Source organism: Rhinolophus sinicus, linkage group LG13 (assembly GCF_036562045.2).
Source record: "Rhinolophus sinicus isolate RSC01 linkage group LG13, ASM3656204v1, whole genome shotgun sequence".
Classification (NCBI taxonomy): Eukaryota; Metazoa; Chordata; class Mammalia; order Chiroptera; family Rhinolophidae; genus Rhinolophus; species Rhinolophus sinicus.
This window is the reverse complement of record NC_133762.1, coordinates 4581306-4603050: the sequence shown is the minus strand read 5'-3', so window position 1 is coordinate 4603050 and position 21745 is coordinate 4581306. Positions and strand designations below refer to the sequence as shown.

General features: G+C 49.3%; 1 protein-coding gene across 3 annotated transcripts in view; it reads right to left on the bottom strand.

Annotated features, from left to right (window-relative positions):
- ADAMTS17 (ADAM metallopeptidase with thrombospondin type 1 motif 17) overlaps positions 1–21745 on the bottom strand; it is a 244956-nt gene that overhangs the window by 83168 nt on the left and 140043 nt on the right. For all 3 annotated transcript variants that reach the window (XM_074317647.1, XM_074317645.1, XM_074317646.1), the window contains exons 11-13: positions 13055–13156; positions 11929–12074; positions 2972–3135 (exon numbers count right to left, since the gene is read on the bottom strand). In XM_074317647.1, the coding sequence (XP_074173748.1) occupies positions 2972–3135; positions 11929–12074; positions 13055–13156 (412 nt within the window). The remainder of the gene's footprint in view (positions 1–2971; positions 3136–11928; positions 12075–13054; positions 13157–21745) is intronic.

Genomic DNA, 21745 nt, shown 5'->3' with positions numbered 1-21745 from the left:
TTTTGTTAAAAGAGTTGCAATCAGAAAGCCCTCACCATCGTACCGTCCCCTGGGAGGCGTGGACCCAGGAGGTTCAGCCCCACTTGGTAGAAGGAGCTGGAAACGTATTTCTATGTCCAGACACGACCTCTGCCAAGCCCTCCGACACTTCAGTGGCACGTGGCCTGCTGGCCTGGCCACGGAGGCCAGAACCCTTGATGGTTTCCACTTCAATGAGATTCCATGGGGAAAGCTGCATTGGGGTGGGTTTGGCAACGGGCCAGCTCCATGGCTTTCCGTCTAAAAGGCCTTTCCACGGAGAAATCGTTTCTAAGGAGAGTCTTTGTCTTCTGTTGGAGGTTGTATGGCTTTGTGGTCCTGAGTCCTCCCTTGGAAAATCTACCTCTGCAAGAATTCTTTTTTTTTTTTTTTCTTCAATGAGAGAAAAAAGAAAAAAATATAGCTTCCCCTTTCTTGAACTGTGCGTCCACTGCCAAAGAATTCCGCAGCGATAGCAATGCTATGAATAGGGCAGTTATAACGGACTGAGAAGAGCTTAACCCTGAGCACAGGACCCGTGCCTATCGCGGCTCAGCTAGAATCGTGCCTTTTACAACGACGTTTTGAGAAGGACACTTCTCATCTGCATTCTCCCCCTGCCCTCTGAATTGGCCATTTATTATTTCGTCTTGATCCTTGCGAAAGGCTCCTTTAAAAAATGCTGGCTTCTGTTTATATTTGAGAGGGAAACGAAACCAAATATGAGAGAAGTCTTGACAATTCCACCCCAGAGGGGGCCTGAGTCCGGCTACCCTTGCAAAGCCCTGAACTTGGGGTCTGTCTTTCAAAGGCACAATGCAGACTGCCTGTTTGCTGTCCTCATCAAACGGGGTCGCCTTTTCAGATCACGGGCAGTGGCACGCAGGCTACCATTAGTTCTTGTTTGGACGGAAAGAAAGAAAGAACGGATGGGTGAAAACATTCTGAATGCGTGGGCTTCTCCAAATAGCCACACTGTGAGGCCTCCTGGGGCGGGGGGAGGAACTGGGCAGACACCACTCTCAGCCACTGTAATGATGAGGGAACCGAGGAGCTCAGCCATCCAACAGTGGTTAGAAGTAAAACAGAAGTTTAATCTAGACTTGGAGACATGGGTGGAAAAACAGACATTTAAGTGGGATTTCTGCATTGAATAAACGAGGCAGGAGAACCGAAAACCGAAGCAAGAGACCAAGGAAAGAATAACAAAACCTCTGTGCACATAGCTGAGTGGAAATGAGAGCGGGGAAGAGTCTGTCTTGGACCTGACCTCTTCGTGCTCCCAAGAAGTGTGAGAGGACACAACAGAGGACCTCACACATCTTTATCTAGCAGTCTGGGATAGCTGAAGGTTTGGGAACACGGCAGCTGCTACTGGTGCCATCTCCTTCTGGATTAGGGATCTGTGTGTGCCCGAGATTCTGGAAGCCTCCTGTGTCTTCTTGCGTCCGATCAAGGGCCAGGCAGAGAGTGGCAAGGGTCACGCGTGAGCCTTTGCCACCAGCTGTATGTTCTCTTGGGAGGGCAGGTCGCCTCTCCCTCATCTGAAGGGTAAGCTGAGGTCTGCTGGGTACATTCACACAGCTCCCAAAAGCGGTGTTTTTCTTTTTTAAAAAAGGAAAATGCCTGGGGAGCTCGCCGATGCTTTCAAATGGGCCCAGGGCTGAGCGGGTTGGTATTATCTGCTACGATTGAGAACACTCCACATTACTCTACAAGTCAGTTCAAAGCTGATGGGTCAGATGGTTGGGTTAAAAGCTGCCGGTCTGAGGCCATTATTCGCTGTGATGTCTGGGCCTGCATCCCCACACGGCTATGCACACTGGAACTTATAACAGCAGACCGCATGACGTAGATCGCAGAGGTCCTTGGATCCCAGGGGAGAAACTTAAGACCTGGCCCAGGAACCTCATTCTCCTGCAAGCAAAAGACTTTAGAGGCGGTATAAGAATCGGGCCCAGTTGCTTTAGTTCTTATGAAATCATGCTTTCTGTGTTCCTCGAGTATTGGAAGCCAGATGATAGCTGGTTATTTTCTGAGTCACCTTCTCCGGAACTGGGGTCAGCCCCTGTCTGCTTTTCATCAGCTGTAGGAGCTCCGACATGTCACGTAACCTGTAACCTCTCATCTTCTGCACGGCTTGTGTCGCATATTGAGATGATGTACGTAGAGCTAATGTATGCCTGGCACATGGTGTGTTCAATAAACGGGACCATATTGTCATCATTAGAACACAGCCTGGTTTCCTGAAGACGAACAGAGTTTCAAGTGTAAAAAAACCCTGCACTAGATCTTGCGGGCGTTCTGATCGACGAGAAACAGACATCTCAAATCCCACAGACAGGACACACCACCTAGAACATGATCAGCCACCGGAAATGCTTGCAACAGCCCGGTGGTCAGCGTCCCTTAATTTGGGAAACAGCTTAGAAAGAAAATGGGACCTGTGCTTATTATCATCTTCACCAAGCTGTCAACTGTCCTCAAAAGTTTTCCCCCAACACTTCAGTCAAGGAATAAGAGCCAACCGAAAATGAACCAAGAAAAGAAATGCAAAAAAGCGTCAACACCAGAAAGGGAAACGCAGACAGCCGCACTGTCCTGCCCCCGCAGACCTTCGTGCTTCTCAAAGTTGGCCCTGGGCCCCCCAGCACATGGCAGTAAGTGGCGGGCTGCCAGCACACCCGCCTGGCTGCAAGTGGGGGTGCAGGAGGGGTCTGGGCCACTGCCTGCCTCACAGCTGCTTTTGGGAAATCACACAGAGCTGGGTCATCCAAGTTCAACCCCACTGCTCAAGAAGTGGGTCCAAAGCTGACTTCGGCAGGAGGACGGGACCGCCCGTCGGGAGGATTGCAGGGTAGGGTGTGCCCTCTGGGTTTTCCTAGGAGGTGTTTATGTTCTCAGGAAAGAAGGGAGAGAGGCCTCTGTGAAGGGGTGCGCCATGAGCCTTTACCATCAACCACCACTGCTGTCAGCAGGCCCTTCTTGCTGCTCAGCCGGCCGTGTGTCTGGCACTGCTGGTCCCGGAAGCTGGGCAGGCCCTTGGGGCAGGGCGGGTTCTCGCAGACTGCATGCTCCACGCTGGCGCCCAGGCAATGCGTGCCTCCAGGCCCAGGGCTAGAGGGAAGAGAACAGTCCACGTTAACCAGTCGGTGCTGGGGAAAAAACCGGGTGCTCAGTTAGGGTTTCTCTTGCCAGGAGGGGGAGGGGCCGGGCAAGGTTTCCAAAGCTCCGCCCCCCTGCTCTTGCACCCCAGTCCCACACCGATGGCATGTTTAAAAGTGAGCTGCCAGAAAAATGCATCCAGAAAACTGTAAATCAAGGTCATCTGGAAGTAAAACACGGTGAGCGTGAGTTCACAAAGAGCCACAAATTGTATCTTTCATCTGAACTTAACACTTGGCCATCTGTCTCAATGACAACCCCAAGGGTTGTGTGTGTGTGTGTGTGTGTGTGTGTGTGTGTGTGTGGGTTTCCCAGTCTTCTATAGAATGAAGACCTTTAAACGGCTCCTACCGTGTTTCCCCGAAAATAAGACCCAGCCGGACCATCAGCTCTAATGTGTCTTTTGGAGCAAAAATTAATATAAGACCCGGTCTTATTTTACTATAAGATCGGGTCTAACATAATGTAATGTAATGTAATATAACATAATATAATATATATAATACTGGTCTTATTTTACTATAAGACCGGGTATAATATAATACCAGGTCTTATATTAATTTTTGCTCTAAAAGATGCACTAGAGCTGATGGTCCAGCTAGGTCTTATTTTCACGGAAACATGGTAGGTACACTCCGGAGGCCACTGAGTTTCACGATGAGTGAATAAGAGCTCTCATTTACTTTATAATGAAAAGAATCCAAATGGTTAACTCGCTTGTTCATTGGTTTTGGACAGTGGTCAGTGACGTGGCCTTGGGCCCTGGATACTCTGTGCCGCGGCCGGGGTTTTAAGCAGCTCTGGAAAGCCAGCGGCGTTCTCTGGTCCAGCCCACATGTGTGAGGGGCATCGTGGAGAAGCAGCAGGGCTGGGGCCTGGCCGGCTGGAGTGTGGCTCTGCCCAGCTCTTCCACGAGGCCCCTGGCAACCTCGTAGGACTCTGATCTGGACAACCTCGATCGTTCATTTCACCTCCATGCCGCCAAGGTCATCACGATGGAGGAAGACGGCTTCCCGTCTGCCCTTTTTAGTGAAATTCAGCACATGAGAGAAAAGAACACAAACCACAACTATTGTACTCAGTGTACTTTTCACCAATTGCCCTGACCTGTTGGCAGGGTGACATTTTTGACACATTAACCATTTCATTTGGAGTATTTCTTCTCCTCTCTTTGTCATTTCTCACGTTCAGACCCTGTGATCCCTGCCTTAGAGGGAGAGATAGGACAGTAGAAGGTGGCAGAGGTCCTCAGGCTTTTGTGTCACAAAAGACCATGCTAGGAGGTCCATAGACTTTTTTGCCAGAGGCCAGATAGTGAATGTTTTTGGCTGTGGGCTATGCAGTCTCTGTTGCAACTACTCAGCTCTGGCACTGTAGCACAAAAGCAGCCAGAGACATGGCTGTGTGCCAATAAAACTTTATTTACAAAACCAGGTTGTGGGCCAGATTTGGCCCATGGGCCATAGTCTGCCAGCTCCTGGTCTCCATAACTGTGTTGCAGGAAACATCTGGAATGGGAGGAAAAGCTCCCTTCATACCTCTGTGTCCACGTCATGCAATGTCTCCCTTGCCTGAAAATGGAGGCAGCCTTGAGAGGTTATACACACTGGTGGCCCCAGAGAGAGGCCTGAGTTTTGGTCTCCAAGTTAGGAAATAGCAAAACTTCTCTAAGGTTTATGGGAGCTGAGAACAGAGGGACCTTTTGTTCTTTCTCCTGCTCAAAGCACCAGGGAGGCAGATGGGCCTCGGAGAAATGATTGCACGGCACCTTTAGAGAGATGGAGCCTCCAACAGCCTTCCCGACAGCCCTGGGCCTGAGCACCAAACGCAGACAGATAAATAGATTCCTGGGCTACAAAGCACAGTGTGGAAGGAAGAGAGAGGGCTGGCCCTGAGATCTACGTGTCCCAGCGAGAAGGACATCTTTGCAACAGGCGTGTCACCATGCCTGAGGTAAGAGAAGGCACAGGAGAGGCAGGGGGTGCTGAAGTTATGCACCGAATTGTGTCCTTCCTAAAATTCATGTGCTGAAGTCCTAACCCCTACTGCCTCAGCCTGTGACCTTATTTGGAAATAGAACCATTGCAGATGCAATTCGTTACAATGAGGTCATACTGGAGTCGGGTAGACTCCTAATCCAATACAACTGGTGTTGTAAAAAGGGAAGATCCGGAAAGAGACTTTCCCTTTTTATAACAACACCAGTAACACAGGGAGAACGCCACATGACAGTGTAGGCAGAGATCGGGGTGATACTTCTAAGCTCTAAGGAACACACCAAAGATGGCCAGCAAACCACAGGAGGCTCAGAGAGAGGCCTGGACCAGATTCTTCCTCTCAGCCCTCAGAAGGAACCAAGCCTGCCCACGCCTTGATCTTGGACTTCCAGCCTCCAGTACTGGGAGAGAATACATTTCTGGTGTTCACACCACCCAGGGAGAGGTCGTTTTTTTTATGGCAGCCCCGGGAGACGAACACCCCAGACATCACCAGGGCCAGGCGCATTCTCACTGCACATCAGGGATGCAGACCCGGGGAAAATGGGGCCAAACTCCTGAAGTCAGTAGGAACCCAACTCCTGAAGTTAGTTGGTTTCTAGAAAAATAACTGGTTTCTAGAAAAGTAACGGACGCTACGTCTCCTACACCTCTGTGGACTGAGAGGTGTGCACGTCATGTGATTAACTTCCTGAGTTGTCATCAAACTTTATTTTACTTTCCATTGCATCCATCTCCATCCATTCATTTTTCGAGATTTATGTCTGACTGACCCTCATAGACCAACAAACTACCTTTATGCTTCTCAGCAGGTGGGTGGAGAGGAGGTTAGATGTGACACAAGACAACTCCTGGGTCCCACAGGAACGGGACCCAGGAGGGGGCGCCCTGTGGGGTGCCTCAGGCTGCTTCCCTCTTGAGTTCTGTTCCCCATGCTTCTTCTCCCCATCTGCCCTTCTCCCAGGGGCAGGCCCCTGCCGGCCCCATCCTCCCTGTCTCCACCCCTCACTCTTTGCCCACCCTCGTAGGGCCACCTCCACCCTTCAGCCTACTTTTCTTTGCTACCTGGAACGTCTCCTGACCCTGCTCGGGTCTCTGCTACGCAGCTGATCACCAGCCTTGGGAAACGATGAGCTGACGTCCTACCTTCCTAATATTTCTCTGCAGCCTCGAGCAGAGAAACGTGCCCGGGTTGGTCGTTAGACTCGGTTGAACTATATGATCAGAGTTTATCTTAAAATGACCCAAAGAGAAAGTGAGGTCAGAGAAGATGGGGGACATCTTCTGTGACAGGAATCAGGAATCCGTCTCTCCACCGAGACACCTATATTGGCACAAACTGTCTGACGTGAACTACTTTGCAACTCTGGGGTCTGAAAGCTTGCAGCCTCCGGGAGGGAGCGCGGCTGGTACGTCGTGGTTAATTTTGGTCAATTCCAGCTTTGGGTGTGACAGTGGTGCCCTGTCCTGCATGCCCTCGCCCCACGGCAGGCACCTGGGCAGTAAGGATCTCAGCCTCCACAGAGCTGAAAGGAGAGGTGCCAGCAAGTTGAAATCTTATCCTGAAAGGAGGTCTGGTCCCCTGAGGACACAGGTCAGAAGCTGTCAGGACAGAGTCATTTTCACGAAATAACCATCACAGGCTCATGTACCGCAAGGGCATATATGTTGCCTTTTCTTTGTAGCCCATGACCTCATTACGTCTGCACAGTGGAAATGTAATGGCTGAGTGTGATGTCAGAGGGTAGTAGATGGGGGGAGGGGAGTTATCACTATGTGAGGGATATAAATGATAAATGTCTAACTATTACATTGTTTTGTACACCTGAAACTAATAAAAAAAAAAAGAAGTGTGAGCTCCCAGACGTAGCAGAAGTGGGCTGGGCGGGGGCTGCCCCTCGGCCATCGCGAGGCTGGGAGTGCCAGCCTGGCCCACTGATACAGACACCTGGGGTGTGACGGATTTTTCAAGATGCTTCTCCAACATCAATCCCCAATTTCTACTTGTACCCTCTGAGGACTTCGTAAAGGCGAACAAAGTAGAAGTTTAGATAGAAGACCAAAGGACCAGAAGGACCAAAAGTCCGTTCCAAGAAAGGCGACCCACAGGCAAACCCAGACACACACAGATACTCAGCCTCATGGCGTAGGAAGGAAACGCAAATGAAAACCTCAGGGCCCTACCCCTCCACACTCACCAGAACGGCCACAACAAGAAGAGTGGCCACACCAAGCGTTGGTGAAGGTGGGAGCAAGCCCGCGGCTGCCCAGGGAAGTGGAGACAGTAGGGCCTTTCCACAAAACCGGGTCCTTGTTCGGTCCCACGCACGCACACGGGAGGCCAGTGACTCCTTCCTGCGGTCCCCACACATACCTGCACACGTGCCTCCCACACACACCTGACCTTGGTGGGCAGCACAGTGCTGGGAGACGCCCTTGTCTGTGTGCTACACCATAATAAGGATGTTGAAGAGTAAGGAAAAGAATAAGGTAGAGGGGCTTTGGGGAGACACTGGAAATGGGGAGAGAAAGTCGCGCTCCCCCCATTTCCAGTGTGGGTCCCAGTGGCGTGGGCGGAGAAGCAGCACGGGTGGGCTGAGAGGAACGGGACCGCCCGCAGCGGATCTGCCCCCTCCCCTGGCAGAGGACGGACAGGCGGAATGGAGGTGGGAAGAAAAAGGTGCGAGCTGAGTGGCACTCCTCATTTTGTGGCTCTGCTCTATTCAATGAAGATAGGTCACAGGAGGAGGTCACAACAAGGAGAGATAAGGAGAGCTCAGCAGAGCACCTGACGTTCAGCTTCCTATCCGGCACGAGGAGCTCTGAGGAGGGAGCGGGGCAGTCACAGGAATTCAGGAGTTGGGGGCGGAGGGGCAGCCAACACCCTTCCGGGGCAGCGAACATCCTAGGCTAAAACCCTCTGCTGAAAGGTATTCAACTGTGGCTTGAGTGTAGACGGCTGGGATGTTTAAAAACCACCCATGTGAACACACGTGACTGCCATGTGGAAAGCACACCTATGGGGGTTTCCAAAGCAAAGGCAGGCTTCTAAGTTCCCACCCTGTCTCCCCTCCCACCGCCGCTCTCTCTCCTGATGGCCACAGGTAACCCTCCCCGCAGGGTGGCCCTGAGGCGTCCCTGGTTCTGGGCTCCACTCCCTTCCCTTCCTTCCTTGCCCCTCACAGGATGGCATCTGAGCCTCTGCTCCCCCCTTCTCTTCCCCAGCCCCGTCCCACCCCACACACGAGCCTTCAACTTAGAGACAAACTTTCTGCCTTGTAGTCTTTTGGTGGAAACTCCCACCAACAGCGACACAAACTCTCACCAACAGCGACATTATGGCAGGAAAGCAGGAGCCTAGGAAGCTGGATGAAACACACAGATGGTCCCCAAGGCCTTGATGTCAGCTGGCAAGAAATAAAAATTCCAAGAGCTGTAAAGACCAAGACTAGAGAAAAAAATGGGTGTGTGTGTATGGCGGGGGGGCAGGGGGGGAGGGGGAAGGGGGATGACTCTTCTTGCCAGTATTTTTGGGCAGTGAATAAACCAGCTGCAGAAGATGGGAAAGGGGCCAGGAATATAAAATGAAGGGGGTGGGGAGAGGGCGGTGGGAGCGTGCCAACTCCGAGATGTACAGAACAGTGGGATTTGGACATCCTTGGGAAATCTCAAGGCAGCGAGCCTGGTGATTTAAGGAGTGAGCCGGGGAGAGAATGTTGTTTTGGTCAGAGCTTGGCTCTGGGGCCTCGATCAGCTGTGTTTTGTAACAATCACCACATCAGGTCATTGTGCAAAAGCAGGCTGACAACTGCTGCCTGGACTTCATAAAACAGTGTTTGCATCCTGCATCTGTGCGGGAGGCACCCATACGGTGGCAGAAGCACCCACCCAAGGCCAGCCTCGTCTCTTCACGTTCACCTGGGGTGACACCCTGCAGAAAACTCCCAGGGAGAAAGCCTGTCAGTTCTGTTCGGGACAGGAAGTCGAGCCATACCGCTCTTGAGAAAGATCGGAAGGACTACCGAGGCATAAATATTGCTGGAGCAAAGCCATATTGCTTCTCTCACTCAGGATAATCCTGTTCTTGAGAGGGCACCGAGCACCCTGCACACATCTTATGATTAGAGCTACAGCCTCGCTGGGGCAGGGTGGGCACTGGCGAAGATGGCCATCACGTGCAGGGGGACCTGGACCCCACTCTCCGGCTCCTCACAACATTTGGGCCTCAATGAGGGAGGGGCCTAGCTGAGACATCTTCTTGGCGTAATAATTTACAATAACCTTTGTGTGTCGGGGGGCAAACCAGTATTAGGTGTGTGTTTTGGGGTACCGGAAAGCAGGGATGGCTATTCACAGCAAGCATGCATGCAAGCAGAAAGCATCCTGGATGCATGGAAGGTAGAATGGTGCCCAGACAGGTGTGGATCTCATGGAACTCAAAGGCCAGTGGGGAGACAAAGTGAAAGCAAGTGAACAATACATAAGAGTAATCACAAATTGTTATAACGCCACCTGAGAAAAGGGTCCAGAGTATAAAGCAGCACCCCACCTTACGTAAGACGGTCCGGGAAGGAGACCTGTGTGAGAAGACATGTATCTTGAGACCCAAATGAGGGGCAAAGGTGAGTCAGGGAGACAGAGAAGACTAAGGAAGTTCTGAAAGTTGGAGCACGTGTTTCAGAACTGCATGGAGGCTTCCAGGCCCTTCCACCCAAAGATAAGCCCACCCAGAACCTGCCAATGTGAGCCTCATTGGAGAAAGGGTCTTGGTAGATGTAATGAAAGAAGTCTTCATTATAAGATGAGACCGTCCTGAATTAGGGTGGGACCTAAATCCAATGCTAAGCGTCCTTAGAAGAGTAGGGACACACAGAGAAGAAGACCACGTGAGTCTACAAGACAAAGAACCCAGAAAAGACAGCAGCCACCAGAAGCTGGGGGGACGCGTGGAATGGATTCTCCTTCAGAGTTCCGAGAAGGATTCAAGGATGACCGACACCTTGATTTCAGATTTCTCGTTTCCAGAACTGTGAGAGGATAGATTTCTGTTGTTTTAAGACACCAGATTTGTGGTCATTTCTAATGGCAGCCACAGCAAACTACCGCAGGGCTCAAGGTCAAGAGTGTGGGTTTATTCTAAGTGCAGCGGGAAACAACGGAAAGGGCTGACGCAGGAAGAGATATAATTGGATTTATGCTTAAGTGGATCACTTGGCTTTGTGAGGAGAACAAATCTGGGGGGAGGGAACAAGTGGGAAGCAGGGGGCCAGTGCTGAAAGGTCTGAAAGGACAAGGGAGCCTCCCTGTGGGTTTCCAAACCTGAACCGCCAGGCCTAGCTGTGTGACCTTGGGCAAGTCACCTAACTTCTCTACATTTCCGTTTTCCTTCTGTGGGACGGGGATAAAAAGAATACCTCTCCCACAGGACAGCATTAAATGATTTACATAATCATGTGAGCCAATTCCTCATAATAAATACATCTATCTATCTATCTATCTATCTATCTATCTATCTATCTATCTATCATCTATCTATCATCTATCTCCTGTTGGTTCTGCTTCTCTGGAGACTCCTGACTTATATATACCATCTTTGCTTTTGATTAAGAAGTCATTCCTAAACTATTAAATACCTCCTTTTTGTTCGGCACTCTCCCGGGTGCTAGAGAGAAACGTTTGAATAAGACAAAATACGTGACACCGATTCTTGCCGTGCTACTGAGGAAAATGGTGTTCCTGGCATTGATTCAATTGTGAGCATACATTTTCCTCTAACCCGCAGGTTCTCAACGGTGGCTGCCATTGGAATCACCAGGAGAGACTTAACACATCCGATTCCTGGGTCCTGCCCCAGAGTTCATGATTTATTTGGTCTGGGATGTAGCCGGGGCACCAGGGCTTGTAAACACAAGACGGATTTGCTAATGATACACCAACATGACTTAATTACGGATATGAAGCATTTCTATTTAGTCATCATTGAGAACATCATTTTCAAAATTAATGTGATACAGCTGATGGCACATCACACACAACACAGACCATTTAAGGAAATACTGAAAACGAGAAATGTCAAGAGAAGAGGAGAAAAGCCTGTGATGAAGGAATTATAATTGAGCACAAAGTCTAGCCCTGAGCTTTCCGGAAGCAACGCGCAAAGGTGAACAAGCAGGGTCACAGTGTCACGACAGTTGATAAAAGGAAACCTCTGACAAAAAACAAAAAAAACAAACACACACTATTTTCCATCAAACAGTTCTAAGAGGATGGCTTAAAACTATGTGGATGAACAAGACAGCTGACCCCGCAGAGGCTTTGTGACTCATTAACTCTCAGTCTGCTCCCAAATCAGCTCACAGCCAATTTCAAGGTTGGCCTCTCTCTCCTGAAGATCTACAGGCTTTCCTGGAATGACCCTCGACTCAGGAAGTCCATGAAACAGGCCAGGAGGGACTGTCACCCAGATGTTTCTGGAAACCTTTCGACAAAGGCCCAGGCAAGGAAAAAGAGCCAACTCATCACAGGACTTACTGTATCCAGGTTCACAGAAAGAGCTCTCTTTGAGCTGAGACGCCATTGGACGCACACAACGCCTCCGCCTCTGCACCCGGGCCCTTGGTGAGATTTCACTTGCCTTCAGCTCAAATTCTCATCCAGAGAGGGACCCAGCTTTGCATAAGGCAGTGAGAGCTGCAGGTTTGAAAGCCCGATCAAGGCACCTGGAGAAGGCCTGGTCGGGGGCACTTACGGGGGGTTGTCACATTTCCTCTGTCGGAAGCGGGCGCCCGTCCCACACGTCCGGCTGCACATGCTCCAGGCGCCCCACAGGCTCCAGTCTCCGTCCACGTGCTCTGGGATGGGCGTCTTGCTCACGCACTCCCCTGCACGGCACCACTGAAACACAGCGATGGCGCCCACGTGAAAAAAAATCACACCACCTCCAAATCACTTTGTGTAACTCACATTAAAGTAGACTATTCTGGGGTGTGCACGCTTGCTAACTCTAGTGACATTTCTTACTCACTCAACCTGACACCTGTGGCCCTGTGGGGCTTGGAGTTTTGCCCTCAACATCCACACAGAATGTGCCCCACTGGGGTTTTCTAAATTCCCAGAGAAAAGATGAATCCACATGGCTCATGAAGAGACCTGAGCTTCTGCAAACTTGACCGAATGTGAGTGTGTCTCCGTCTGCAAGGCAGCATTTCCTGGCTCTGTGGTTCTGGCCTTCAGGGTTGGGTTTGGTATTTGGAGATGACCCAGCTGTCACCATGTGGGTGAACCTTGGCTCTTTCTGGGGCTAAGAGAAAAGTCATTCCTCTAAAACAGAATTTCCCAGCATGTGTGGCACAATCCCTGGGGCACGAGAAGTGATGGAGTGGTCCCCAGTCGTGCCCTCTCCTTGAATCACTGCGATATGAGTAAGGAGAGAGTCAGACGGTAGCTGCGTTCCTGGACACTTCTCGAACACTGGTCAGTCTGTCCCGTTAACAGACATCAGGCTGCAGAGGTGCTCTTTTACCCTCTCGCTGGGTCATACTGTCCTCATGACAATCATTTTACAATAGCCTTTTTATAGGGCGAGGGATCCTGTTTTTCCACTGGTTCCTTTAAAGTAAATCCACGAACGTGACAAAAGGAGTTAACTTAATATAAATATGAAGTAAACGATTCTCGTATTTTATAAGACAAAAAGGAGAGAGGTGATGGAGGTGCCCCTCTGTGCCTGGAATGGGCTCTGTGAGCATGTCCGGGGTTGCCGAGGGGACACTTCAGGGGCTCCCCAGTACAGTGCACATGGCCTCTCAGGAGACATGCTCAGTGCCCAGGAGCTGTGGGGCTGCCCGCGGCAAGCAGTGGGAGGCGGGGGTTACCTTGTCTGCCCCACACTCTGTGCCGTCCAGGGGAGGGTCCAGCTTGGTCTTGCAGGACGCATCTCCTTCCACCAGACACCAGAGTCCGGCGCACATCAGATGCTGTTGACAAGGGAAGAAAGGTGACTGCCGAGAATGCCACGCGCAGGTCCCAGATGGGGTTACGGGGGGAGCGGGGCAAGGACCAGCTTGGACTTGGGATCTGAGCTGGGAAGGGAAGAAAGAAGATCGTGAATCTGGATGTGGAAAACAAAAAAATAGGTGCATCATTTCAGCTGATTCATTCAGCGCAACATAATTCTGTGTGTTTCCTCCTGGGAGGGCTCGTCCCCACGGGGCAGTCGGTTCAGCAGTTCTGGTTTCAGCTATTCAGAGCCTAGGAGGAGTCTGACACAATGACAAACAAGCACCTTCCATTTAACATGGGACGGGATGTGGCAGGTGTCCATGGTTTGTATGGCACATAGGGACGAAGCTCAGCAGCCCAGCCTCCTCGGGGAAAACATCCTGGAGGCAGCTCTGGAGCTGAGGCCAGAGGGGCCATGATGCAGACCCAGAATTGAGAACCTAAAGGGCTCAGGAGTTAAGGAAACAACCTTCAATTCCTCCTGTGGTCACCTATCTTCTAGCTCAGCTGAGCGGTGTGTAATTTCTGAAAGTATTTCACCCAGAGAATTTCTTAACAGGTACAAATATACAACTAAAATAATTCTACGAAAGCAAAAACAGGCATTGAAAAATACAGACTCCCATTTGTATTAATAGGAAACCTGGATGTGGACAAAGGGCTCGGAATGAGACAATATATGAGAATGACTGAAACGGACACAGGCAGCGTCCTCCCCGCCTGCTTTGGTCTCCCCTGCAGGACTCAGGGCAGACAGTGCCTGAAACACATGACCTGCCACTTCTCGAGTCCCCCTGCTGGAGGCCACACTGGTCACAAAGCAACCCTGGACCACGAGGACTGGGAGCTGGAGTGGGATGGCTGAGGCCAGTTCCACACGTGCCTTAGAGAGTCCCCATGGGACAGCCCCATTGGCCATGTGGTCTCCTGCCCATCTGTGCACCTCTTTTGACCCCACCCCTGTGCACCTCTTTTAACCCCACCCCCCCACGTCCCTGCCCCTTACAATGTTTCCTGGGATCACTTCCCAGGTAGACTACTTGCACCCAAATCCTCGCCTCATGCTCTGAAAATTGAGACCAGATGTACGTAAGGCTCTTTTAAAGACGCAGTATTTCCACGATGTCAAACCCAATCATGGCACAAAGGCTTGAGCTGGAGCGGGGAGATGTCACCCTCCAGGGAGTGGCCAGGAGACCTGCGCGTGCACTTGGGGCAGGGTTAGGGTCAAGGGTCCCGGTGCACAGCTCAAGGCAGCCACAGCGGGGCTCGCCAAGCGTGTGCTGGGCTCAGCTTCCTGGTCTGCTGTTCCAAGTAATCACAAGCGAACATCTGCACAGAAGAGACGTGCCACTGGGCTGTCTGTAGTCGAAAAACGTCCCGAAGTGGAAGGGACCAAAATGAAGGGGGAGAATGGCAGGGAAGCAGAGTGGAGGGGCTTTTGACCAAGAGCTAAGAAAAGCCCAAGGTTCCTTCTCAGTGTTCACGTATGTCAGGGCTGCACTGTGTCCTGGGGAATACTGTGCATTTGGGGTCAGACAAGCCCCCTTCGTTCCCATTAGTGTTCACCCCTCAAAAGAATGGTAAGGAGATGAGAGTTGTGAGCACAGCACCAGCTGGTCCTGTAAAGACTGACTGTACCTCATTAAATGTTTGATTCTGTGCACTTTAGCCCAAGTTCAAGTTCTTTGAGAGTGTGGTGTCAGCGTACGGACGCCTGTTCCAGATACAAGGCTGACCAAGGAGGTGGATTTATGGGGCAGGAGTGCTTATGATTACGGGACATAACTGCCCCTTCAGGAGGGAAGGGAAGAAGGTGCCGGAAACTGTTTATTATGCATTTTATAGACAGCGCTTTCCTGTAAAACTTTTCTAATCATCAAAGAAAAGGAGGATGAGGTCAGGCAAAGAGTTCTTAAACAGAACCCAAAAAGTCCTACCCATGAAGGACAAAAATTAATGACGTATATTGTATTAAAAAAAAAGGAGGAACTTCTGTTTCTCAAAAGATAATGATAAGACAGTGAGAGAATATATTTGCGATACATGGGAGAGAGATTTGCAATGCATAGAGCCAACAAAAAAATATGTATTCAGAAGATATATATATAAAACTCCTATAGATCCATGAAGAAAAAGACCCAGTAGAAAAATGGGCAAGAGGCTTGAACAGACACTTCACCAAGGAGGATATCTAAACACATAAGAGGACCAATAAACATAGAAACAGGTGGTCTGTTTCACCAATCAGCAGGGAAAGGCAAATTACAATCACCACTAGATACCTATACACAGTCACCAGGAAGAACGACTAGAAAGAAAAGAGATGGAGAACAGCTAGTGCTGGCCAGGGTGTGGTGTGACAAGAAGTCTCTTAAACTGATGATGACATTCTCTCTTCAATCACCTTGGGAAACTCTATGGCAATATTTACTACAGCTGGAGATAAGCACATTCTAACACCCAACATCTCCTCTCCTGGGTACGTGTGTCCGACAGAAATGTGTGCATATGCGCACCAAAAACATGCCAAAAATGTTCACAACAAAAATTAAAAAAAAAAAAGTTAACTATAATTAAAAAAAAAAGTCACAGGGATGTATAGTACAGCATAGGGAATATAGTCAATAATATTGTAATAACCACTGTCAGATGGGTAATGGATTTAATGGGGTGACACGTCATGAGGTATATAAATAAATGTCTAATCACTATGTTGTTTTGTACACTTGAAATGAATTTAAAAAAAATTTTTAAGCGTTCACAGCAGTAGTATTTGTATTAGCCCCAATCTTAAAAACAACCCAAATTCTCATCAACAGCAGAACAGATAGATTGTGGCCTAGTCCAGCAATCGAATACTATACGATCCTCTTTATATGAAGTTCAAAAATAAGCAAGGGAAACTAGAGTGGTGGGAGTCAGGATAGGGGTTACCGTTTTGCTCAGTAGAAAAACAAGGAAGATGAGTAGAAAAGGTGACTTCAGAGCTACAGCCTCTGACGCTCGGCCCCACGCCAAGCCTCTGATGCTCTATGCGCCCACGCCAAGCAATCACCCTTCTGTGATTCCTTTTCACAACTGGACAAACAGGGTGGACTCTACTGAATGCCTGTCACTGTGCTGCCTTCTAGATGGACAGCTGGCACGTGTGTCATGCTTTACAAATGACAAAGGGCTCTGATAGCTGTCCTTCTGAGGCACACGACAGCTGTGGGAGGCAAGCAGGATGGAGCTTTCTCTATTTTGTCCACTTTTCCAATGAGGAGGCAGATGCTTGCAGAGGTCAAGGGCACTGATCTAGGTCAGAAGCACAGGACTGGGCGTTCACTCCCCAAGGTCCACGTCCTGACTCTTGGCCCGTGTGGTGGTTACATAGGTGTGTTCACTTTATCAAAACGAATCAGGTCTACAATTATGACTTGTGCACTCGCCTGTGTGCATATTGGATTTCAATAAAACTGTCTGAAGAAAGAAAGAGGAGGCAGAAGAAGGAAGGAAGGAAGGGAGGAAGGAAGGAAGAACAGAAAACAACAACAAAAATGAAACGCATGCTTAGACTGGTGACAGGAGATTCTGGACCCACTTTTCACCATGTAGAAGCAGGGATATCAGGACGGCACAAGGAAATTACAAGGATAAGAAACCATGTGTGTAGGAAGTCATATCTCAGAGAAAGAACGAGATTGCGTGTGGTGAAGAGTTTCTGTAGGTTGACACACACACACACACACAACCCTCTCATAAGGGGAATTCCTGCTACTCTAGAAACATCTCTGGCTCTCTCCAATATGAACATCCTATAAGAAGCAGGTCCAGGAATAACTCGGAGATGAACAAAGTGGAAAAGAATCAGCACAGGATCTATACTAAGATAGTACCAATTAAAAAAAGGGAGGAGGTATGGGGGGATAAAGCCAGTGGAAAATACTCACCAGATAATATGGTCCCGGAACAGCTAAAAATAATGTGCAAACATATGTGCATTCATTTTTTTAAAAAACACACATAGTAACTGTGGGGTTTTGTTTGTTTGTTTGTTTTGCATTTACACAAAGCAAATACACAAGAACTAAGGAAAAAAGGCGGTCAGGTTCAAGGAGATAACAAAACTTGGTCAAGAAATGTCTGAGGAAATAAAATCAGATGACCAAGGAAGACAACACTGAAAGCAGCATGATGGAGAAGAGAGACACCACTGAACACACAGGAAGCTGCATGGACTTGATGACTAAGAAAAAAGTAAATATAACAAAACGGAAATGAACAAATCATTCCAAAAACTGAAGAGGAAATGACAGATATGGAAGACACGCAAAGGAGATCTGACATATGCATAAGTGGGCAGCAGATAAGATGGAGCTTTTTCTATTTTTTCCACTTTTCTAATGAGGAGGCAGATGTTTGTGAAGGTGAAGGGCTCCAAGGTCAGAAGACTGGAATAGCAGTGGAGGGCCATAGGTCCAGTGCAAAGAGCAAGGAAAACGAAACAGCTCCCGGGTTCTAGCAGCTATTACCTCACTAGCTACATTTACAGTTTGGTGAAAATAGGGTCAAGTGTATTTTGCTGCAGAGTTCTTCAAGTTGCTGTGTAACAAATAAGCCAGCACCAAGCTTCCTTCCCTGGGGTACCATGGAAATATGGGAGAGGTTTGAGTTCCTTAGAAGAAAGACACCATTGTTCATTCATTCATTCATTCAAGGCTTTGCTATTTTTCTTTGACTGGTGGTATCCCTTTTTAGTACTCTGAAGGTTGTTTTGATTCTCTTCCTCACTGGGCACCCGCCGAGTGTTTGGAGAGCAGCTCTGATTCAAAACAATACTGAAGGGAATGGTTATGTAAAAACCCTCAGAAATGTGTTGCTGATAACACAAGCCAAAAGGGAGATAAAATAAAATGCTAAGCGTTGGATGAAAAAGTTACTAATCCAAATTTTCCACACATACTACTGCAGTTTGAAGCCTTTCCCCCAGATGGGCATGCCAGCCCCACTCCTGGAAGTCTCCTGAAGGTTTGGTTACTCCTTCCACGTTCCTGAAGGTTGCAGAGACCGTCACCTGGCTGGGGCCACCTGAGCTGGGTGCTGCTGGGTGGGTGAGGGCAGGGCCAGGGTACTCGGGCATTCAACTGGCAAGGGGAAGTGGTGCGAGAAATGAAGGACAACGCACAACTTGCAGAGAGCTGGAGAGCTCTCTGAGGAGGCAGTCTACTGTAAACGTTCAAACACTTCTGGAAAATTGGGGCCATCAGCTGCCAAAGTCCAACAGTGTAGAGAGAGGCTGCAGCTGCTGGGCGGGAAGCTGAGACTGAGGCAGGCAAGACGGCGTTCCACCTGGCGTCCGACCCAACGTCCTCGCGCACGGCTGTCTGTCTGAGAGGGGTAGGGCGAGGCTCCGGTTCCGGCCAGCTGCCCACCCGGGCCAGATCCGTGGGCATTAAAGGGGCAGGTTCTATTTAAATCAGCAGTTCCCAAACCAAGCTGAGTGGGAGAGTCCCAGGGAAGCTGTACAAAAAGAAATACCTGAGACCCATTCCCCAGACAGTCTAGCGCACAAGATCTAAAGCGGGGCACACAAACAGCTGACATTCTCTGGAGGAGATTTCGATGAGCCACTAAGTTTAGAAACAACCAACATCAGAGAAAAGGATATTGAGGTTCAAGGCTGAATTCCAACCCTGAGTCTCCTGGGTCCTGCAGGGATCTCTATCCATCAAGATGCCCACGAGAATCTCCGTGGGACTTGGGCAAGGACAGAAAGAGGCTTTCCAGTTTAGGGACTGGAGAGATATTGGATGCTGCAGAGAAATTCCTGGGGGATACAGGCGCCCAGAATACCAGGAGGAATGGTGAGAGCAACACAAGGAGAAATGCACAAAGGATCTGCCAACGAGACTGTCAGCTAGACAGCGTCTCCGCTGTCCCACGGGCTCCAGCAAATGGGATGGTGGGAAAATGATACTAGCTAACCTTTGCTGAATGCCTACTGGGTGCTAAGTGCGCTAACTCATTTGGTACTCAACCCCATAACAACCCTATGGTGTGCACAAATTATTTTCCTCGTTTTGCACATTAGTAGACTGACACCTAGAGAGACCACATAATGTGCTCAAGAAGTGGAGACAGGATACGAGCCGAGGCAGTCTGACTCGAGAGTCCATCCTCTCAGCCACTGTGCGAGATTTGGACAGGACGTCCATGCTATACTGGAAAGCCAAGAGATAAGTGGGACAGAGCAAAGGAGCCAATGCCAGGCACGAGACCCTCGAATGCCTAGTATCATCCTAGACACTCTTGCCTTCCTGCAACAGTTGGCTTCCAGCTTCCACACTCAATACTTTAAATAATAATAATAATATAATATGCCCCTCTCAGTCCATTGCAAATGTCATGACACGGAGACACACTCGTGCTCGTCACCTAATAAGGTGGGTGCCCATTACTTCTCAGACTACCTTCCCGTCCAGGTAAGGCAGTCCTACCTGGGCTTCAGAGCAATGATGGTGGACTGTGTTGCCAAGAAGCAGGTAGGGTAAAAGGTGACTGAGTGGTCATTACATAGCACCTTTCAACGGAGAAGCGCCAGGAACCAGGGTGATGGGGAAAGGGGACAGAGAAGCATCTCTCTCACGGTGAAAAGGTGTGAGGGCTTTGCATCGCTGCGCTCCTTCCCAGAGGGCTGCCCAATGCCCTACTTCTTGCTTCTGTCTCCAGTAGCGATGCCAGACTCTGCCTTTCAGCTGACGATACCTACTTTTGGCCTTCTCGCCCTCTGTTTCACCTGGCAGACTATCTGAGCTGAAATAGCTTTCAAGTCTTGCTATGAAGTGACTTCGCTTTGCAGGCACTGCTGACAGAGACAGGAGGAACTTGTAATCATAAAAAAGATGGATTGGGCTAATTGCGTAAAGTTTGTTTCCCCTTTCTAATAAATATTTACTACCCAATGTTTATAACTTTTAGGTTTGGACTTTCTTGAAACGCTTTATTGAATTAAAAACATCACATTACCATTGGCTAAAAGAGGAGACAGCTATATTTGCCAATAACTCCTGCAACAAATGCCAGCTACCGATGCCAATTTTTTTTTTTTTGGTAGTTCATATTTCCATGGACAGTTTTGAGCCTTACAATACCAGCATTCTGCAGACAGACATGAAAGTTACAATGGTCATGGGGAAGGGATCTCCAGAGTCCTAGAACTGAAAATGGGCCGCATTTTAACTTTTCTTGGTTCTGTGGTATGCAAATGTTTAAGAAAGTCCAAACCTGGTTCCTATTTGAAGCCAGGCTGCTCCCAAAACCACTATAGCAACATTTCCCCAAAGTTATCTCCCCCGTGATAAACCTTTGAGTGAGGAGATGGCTTTTCATTCGGATTGGTCTTAAAATGGCCACAAAGGGTGAGAGCCAAAAGAAGAGCATTCACGGAAGTCCAATCGGACGGAGGTTGTGTACTGGAAATTGCACCCAGAGAACAGTAAGAACTCACGGCAAGGCAATCCAGTGCTTCCCGCTGGGGACAGACGCTGGCCCGCCACTGCCCAGCACCGAGCACCTAGCCTTCTGCTGGGAAGTATCTGGTGGAAAGCCTGAACGCTTCCTCAGAACAATATTTGCAAATGCATGATTATAGAATATGTAAGATTACCAGGGAAACAAATTCCAATACAATTCGAAATACAAAACAAGTACAACTGTGTAATAGAGTAACCTATATGTTTCTTTGTCCACACGTTACATGACGAGACCTGGCCCTGGGGCGACTAACCACTGCAATTTAGCGCAAAGCGTCAAGGGCATCTGGAGTTACTGGCGACAACTGTCACGCAGTGCGAAAAAGTCAGTGAACCCTAAACACGTGACAGTCACGAGGGGGTGCTGCTGAGATGACTGTGGCTTAGGCCCACATTTCCCCTCTGTAATCGAAGGGAATACTCATTCCAATTACAGGTTGGAGAAAGATAAAGATGGAATCTCTTTCCTAACCCTGTTCACAAGTCCTCTGAAATCGACCTGCGGACCCCAGCCACTTCTCAGGATAACAAAGACCCAGCCATGGAAAACGTGACCCCCTGACATTAGGCACCTTGGCCTTCTACCAGCGATAAGCTTTGGTTCCTCTAAAGAGGCAGCGGCACCACACACACACACTGGCCACCAGCAGTCATGGCGGGTATCGTTGTTCTCGAAACATAATCTATCCAGTTTCTTTCCTTCTTCGATTTTACGGTGTGTATTCCAGAAAAAGAAAAAGCAACGGTTCCACTCCTCAGTCCATGTGTGTTTCGCGGTTTTCTTCCTTTGGCGGTGTCCAACCTCTGTTATATTTCATTCTTATTTTCTTTTCTGTAACAGGCTTCCCGTCCTAGAAATCTTTAAGACAAAAGACTCACCCACGTCCCTCCCTCCCCCATTGCCTCGTTAACGGTTAGGGCCCAGGCTCTCTGGGGCTGCGTGGCTTTCCAGTGGAGTTCACATCATCTTTGGGGGGAGCCCAGGACCCCGGAATGTGAATGGCTTTCCTTACTGCTGTGCCTGAGTGTGGTTTTTACGAAATTCCT